Here is a 6,000-nt window from a genome sequence, read left to right as displayed (position 1 = left end):
TTTTTTTTTTTAAATGCAGGTCTCCCTCTTTCTGTCTCTCTGTCTGTCTCACACTTCCTCCCCTCGCTCCCTCTCTCTTTATCCTCCCCCCCCCCCAGGCTCAGCACTTAGCTGCTTTGTTGCTTGTGTATAGTAAAGTTGGCAGTGCCACAGTGGGATTCAAACACGGCCTCCCTGTCTCTCTTCTACTTCTTCTTCTTTTTTCACCCCCTCTCTTTCTTTTTTTGGCACTGCCCCTTTCCTGCTAATAGACTACTTATGAAAAGAAGGGATGGGAGGAAGATGAAACACGCTGTTGTTGTTGTTGTTAAGGGCTTTCCTCACTTTTTATCCCCCTCCTCTCTTCACTGTGGAGGGTGTGCTTCATTCGTTAAGGGTCTAGTTGTTAGCCGGAGGTACAGGTGCAAGGCTGAAGCCCCTCCTCTCTTCCTGTGTGGGTCTCCACCGTCTTGGCCCGAGCTCTTTGTGTCTCTGGCCACTTGGAGCACTGTTAATGTAGAGGTTGTGCAACAAGCAGCAGCTTTGTGGCCGGCCTGAAGGGAGCAGTTGACTCCACTCAGAGCGCAAAGTGTGAGAAGAGGAGCGCCTGAGTGAGCGCTGAAGAGTTTTCTGTGTGTGTGTGTGTGTGTGTGTTCATGTCTTTATTCTGCTGTGAGGACAAACCACTAGCTCCAAACCATTGTTGTGAGGACATTTTGACATTGTGAGGACATTGCAGTAGGTCCTTCCTGAAGGTTAAGACTTAGTGTATAGGATTACACTTAAACTCACTATGATGCTGCTGTGGTCTCTTTTTAATTTTACTTGATTTTTTTACTGATAAAACTTGACACTTAACACAGGAAAGAGCTTTCTATTATTTCCTTTACTTTTTCTGTGTCTATATGTGACATATAGTTTTAAAAGATACTTGTATTTCAACTCGACTACATGGAGATACACGTATATTGTATTTATACTGCACAACAAGTTTTTCATTATTATTATAATTTATTTATTTTCTTTCCTTTTTCATCCTCCTCCTCCTCCTCCTCCTCCTCCTCCTCCTCACATATCCGATCAGTCACCAGATGAATCAAAACTGGGGACTGAAAAGGGCCCCTACTGCTTTCATGTTTGCGTAACCATAGTGACACACATTTAAATAGGTAAACACATCTGAGTTCTCCTTTTTCCTGTCCTTCTTCTCAATACCAGCTCATTATATTTTCATGAACACAGGCAGCCAGTGATGCAGCCTGGAAAGCAATTACCTGATCTTTTTTTCTTCTACTTCTTCTTCTCAACGAGAAGTTTGTCCTTTGTCTTTTAATTAGAAATCCTTGAACAGTGTATACGTACGTAAGTATAGGTGGACTTACACACACACACACACACACACACACACACACACACACTGAAGTAAATGAGAAAAGAAGGTTAAGCGTCTGTCTGTCTGTGTGTTTCTACAGTACATGTGTATGTATACTGTGTGTGTTTAAATAGTGTGAAATGTGGTGTGGACAGATGAATAAGAGAAAAGGGAGGAGGAGGAGGAGGAGGAGGAAGACGAGGCTCATCCCTACAGGCTGTGTTGTACATTATCAATTATGTCCTTCTTTGTGTGCAGTGGTCGGACCCGGGCCCTGCTCTGCATTCTGACAGCTCTATGTAAATGGCTGGCTGGGGGCAATGACTTCACAGAGAAGGTCACCCTCCGTCCCCCGGTGCACATAAATGACTCTTTTATTCATTTTCAGGTTTACAAGAGCAGATGAAGGCGGGGGGGGGGGTGTTAAGGTGTGGTGGAGAGTTACGAGGGTGAGGGCGAGGGGGGAGGTGGTTCACAACCGGCGAGGAAGACTGACGTCCACGAATATTACCTGTGGACAGCAGCTGCCAATTAAACGCGCGCGGCGCGGCTCCCTCGACAGGCGCAACCACGGAGCTCGGCCTCCTCCATGTTGGATCACTGCACAGCGAAACTCCCTTTTCCTCAATTTCACTTTAATAATTCACACGAGGCAGAGTAGAGTGTAGTGAGGAGGAGGAGGAGGAGGAGGAGGAGGAGAGACGACGTGTTTCTTGCTTCATATGCAGAAAAAGCCCGAGCGTGTTTGACCGCATAATTCATGTCAGCCATGATGTGATTCCAGAGATCGTGACTGATTATATTCTCACAGATCAAAAGAAATCCTGCGTTTAAAGGTTGTTTATGTTTTATTTAATCTGGATTCAGTCCAGGGTCAAATGGCTTCAGTTTTGATCAGCATAAGTGGGAACACACGACTTTTGTCTTGGGTTTCTTTGTCTCCAGGATGTTATTTTCTCATTTTCTCATTTTATTCGCAGTTTAAAGTGACTTTCAGATTAACAGATTAAAGTAAACAAACCCACTGTCACACTGACACTGAGCAACACTGTGTTGTTTTAGTTCTTCCGCTGAGTGTTTTGATGCCGGTGCGTTTGTGACGACACATTTCATCAAGAAGAAAAACACCACAGAGCAGACGAACATCTGATAATATGAATAGAATAAAAACGGCTTCAAATCATGCAAAATGGAAAATACTTTAAAACGTCAGAAAACATTTTCTTGAGCCGTTAATGATCTCAATCACTTATTTTAGGTGAAATAAGTGATAAAGCACCAGTGTGATTGACAGCTAGTAGCGTCCAATAAGAGCCTGTGAATTACTGTTAATCTGGGCATCACTGGGGTTAAAATAATCCCAGGTATAGCCACTTACTTGTCTGTGAAAACGGCTCAAACATTTGCAAGATAAACCCCCGGCAGTATAGGAGAGAAGTGGGAGTTAGCCACCAGGGGGCGACTCTGCTGACTCCATTTTTAATGGAAGTCAATGGAAGGAGTGAATAGTCAGGTCCTCTTCAAAAGAACAAAATAGGTGATGAAGTCCAGCACATGTGAGTGGACACCGATGTTTGTAAGAAGAACATCCTTCACCACTGCACGGCGTTCATCTATAAGGAATAATAACAGCGTGGCAGGCTTCATAAGACGTGATGTAGTGTTTGTAACCGACGGCTCTCTCTCTCTCTCCTCTCAGCTCTGTCAGCTGCAGAAATCAAACCAAATCAATAAAAGTCATCTCTTCAGATGAACCCGAGCCATCAGAGGGGAGCAAAAGTACTTTTACTGGGCCCAGGGGAAAAACAACCCCCACCTAACCACCCCCTGCTCATCTCTCTTTCAATCTGCCCTCAGTCCTTCCATCTCTTTGTTGAGTGTTACTCTCAGTTGTGATGATGCACAAGGAAGAAAATAAAATAATGGCCCGGATGTTTTCAGAGTCAAATAAATAACCTTCAGATTGTGGCAATTTGGGGTCAGAAGTTTTTATAATCAAGCACAAAGACGAGGAGAGACAGGTTTGAAATGGCAGAGTGGGTTAAAAGACCAAGCTGCTGCTTCTTCTGCTGATAAGATGGAATATCATGGACAAAAAGTATGAGCAGCTCAAGGACATCCTTTTGAGTTTCTCCCTTTTTCATCGCATTTCAATAGAAGAAAAAACAGCCTGTGTGAAGTGAAGTGAAGTAAACTCAGCAGTGGGAATACGCTGAGCTGTGCCATGCTGAGCTTAACTAAACTGAACTAAGCTGAAGCAAAGGATGGGCCGGGCCAAGCCACAGATTTGATGTGCTGTTTGATTCATGGGGTTTTCTTTTTCAGGCTTGCAGCAGCAGCAGCAGCAGCAGCAGCAGCAGCAGCAGCATCAGCATCATCAGCAGCAGTAGCAGCAGCAGCAGCAGCATCAGAAGCAGCAGCAGCAGCAGCAGCAGCATCAGCAGCAGCAGCAGCAGCATCAGCAGCAGCAGCAGCAGCAGCAGCAGCATCAGCAGCAGCAGCAGCAGCAGCAACACCCCTCCCCTTCCTTCTCAATACACACAACAGACAAACCTGTTTTTATATCATAGTGAAGACCCCCATAGACCCTAACCCTAACCATTACAACTAAGTGCTTAACCTTAAAACCAGGTCTTATCCCTGAAAAAACCCTTTAAAGCTGTGGGATCCACACAACGTGTCCCCTTCAAGGTCAAAATGTCCTCACAAAGGTACAAGTACAGGCACACACACACACAGACTCCCTCTGTCTCCTCCTTTCCCCGCTGAGTTAGGGATTGGAGGAAATGCCCAGGAAGCAGAATCAGGTTGAAAAAAAGGGGGTGTCAGGGTGTGGTAAGTGCTGGAGAGGGATGAGAAGCAGGGTGGGGGGAGACGCGGGGAGGCGGGGGCCTTGTCACTCACCATGATTGGTCGACGGCTCTGCAGTCTCTGGGAGGCCTGACAGCGGCTGCTGGTCCTCTCGCCTCTTGTCCACCGCTGGTTCACCAGCTCGCCCCGAAACTCATTTTCTAGTGTCCAGAAAAAAGTCAAGAAACACAGCGGTGAGTCGACGACGAAGAGGAGGAAGAGGAGGAAAAGGGGAGGTTATGATTTTGGGGTAAAGACGGCGTGTTGAGATCAAATAATATCAGACTAATAGCAATTTTAAGAAATCCAGTGCAGCTGAGAGACAACATGTGGAAATAAAACCCACTTATCTCCAGTCACACAAAACACGTGAAAATAAAGGTTTAGTGACGTTTGAGAGCATTCGTCAACTTTCTGCAGATCATTTAAAAAATATCCACCTGTGTTTTCATTTATGTTTATTTACCTTCAAACCTTTGCATTGTAGAGGGTTTGTTTGGTGCAGGAGGGAGATGTTGTATGTTTTGCAACTTAAAATCTTATTTTAAAGATTTTGGGGGTGTGCAAAGAAATGAAAAAAATAATGGAAGTGGGGGTGAGGAGGAGGAGGGGGAGGAGGATGGAGCAGTGATTTGGATAAAGGGAGGATGGGGAGGGAGGGGGTACTACTTTTGAGGGAAGGTCGGGGTACTTGAGCATAGTGCAGACACTCCTTTATTAACTAAGAGAGTGTGTGTTTTACACACTCTCACACACACACACACACACACACACACGGGCATGGTTAAGTGCCCCAGCTGGGGTGCCTGTCAGTCTGCTATTAGAATCAATCAAATTTGCACTTTTTTATCAAGCTTTTCAGGGTTCATACGTGAGTCTGTGTGTGTGTGTGTGTGTGTGTGTGTGTGTGTGTGTGTGTGGGGGTCAGTAAATAATGAATCATGCATAAATCAAAGCTTTTTTTCTACTTCCTCCCTCAGCTCTCTTTCTCCCCTGTTTTTTCATCAGTGTAATAGTGCTTCACTTCACTAAATCCATTACACCCACACACACACACACACACACACACACACAGACACACACAGACACACACATCCACTGTAGTGTCACAAACACTGGCGACGGAGGAGAAGTTGTCGTCGTTAGTGTGAACACTCCAGGCTGAACTTTTTAACTACTGCCCTCTCTCTTCCACGTGCTGGTGCAGTGAAATCCGACTCTTTGTTGGATATATAAACACATCCGTAGCCTTTAGCGTTCACCTTTATACGGATTGTGCGTCTCTGCGAGCAGCACAGCACAGCGCCTCTGAAAGAGGAAGCGCCCTTGAGTTTCCACTGATACTCTGTGCGTCGTCCTGTACGTCTGTCCTCCATGATAAATAAAAACCTCAAACGGACCAAGGTTCGGGTCAGTGCACGTTGAATCCACTTCTATAGAGAGTGTAATGTGAAGCAGTGTTGATATTTCTACACAATTTACACAGTGTTTATTCAAGGCAAAACATTTTTGAATGATCTGAATTTCTTTAATTTAAAAATCTGCATAAAAGGCTCTAAATATGCAGCAAAAACACTGAAGCTCAGTCTTTAACATGAAGCTAGATTATAGACCCTCAGGCCCCCGCTCTTCTGCCCTCTGACCCCTTCTGAATGACATTTTTAATCATTTACTTTTTCTAATTCTCTTTGATCTCAGCATGTGGCATCAATTCTCTGCAATTTCAGAGACAGCGGTTATTTTTTTTGTACGTTAATCTCTACGTAAAACTCATTTCCGTACGCCTACTAAACATCTGT

General features: G+C 44.8%; 1 protein-coding gene across 7 annotated transcripts in view; it reads right to left on the bottom strand.

Moving 5' to 3' along the window:
• LOC122759976 (myelin transcription factor 1-like) overlaps positions 1-6,000 on the bottom strand; it is a 108,657-nt gene that overhangs the window by 21,764 nt on the left and 80,893 nt on the right. For all 7 annotated transcript variants that reach the window (XM_044015008.1, XM_044015013.1, XM_044015014.1 and 4 more), the window contains one exon: positions 4,256-4,362. In XM_044015008.1, the coding sequence (XP_043870943.1) occupies positions 4,256-4,258 (3 nt within the window). In that variant the 5' untranslated portion in view covers positions 4,259-4,362. Of the gene's footprint in view, positions 1-4,255; positions 4,363-6,000 lie in introns of those variants that run through there.

The sequence above is a fragment of the Solea senegalensis genome, unplaced genomic scaffold (assembly GCF_019176455.1).
Source record: "Solea senegalensis isolate Sse05_10M unplaced genomic scaffold, IFAPA_SoseM_1 scf7180000012731, whole genome shotgun sequence".
Lineage (NCBI taxonomy): Eukaryota > Metazoa > Chordata > Actinopteri > Pleuronectiformes > Soleidae > Solea > Solea senegalensis.
This window is presented reverse-complemented; position numbering and strand designations above follow the sequence as displayed.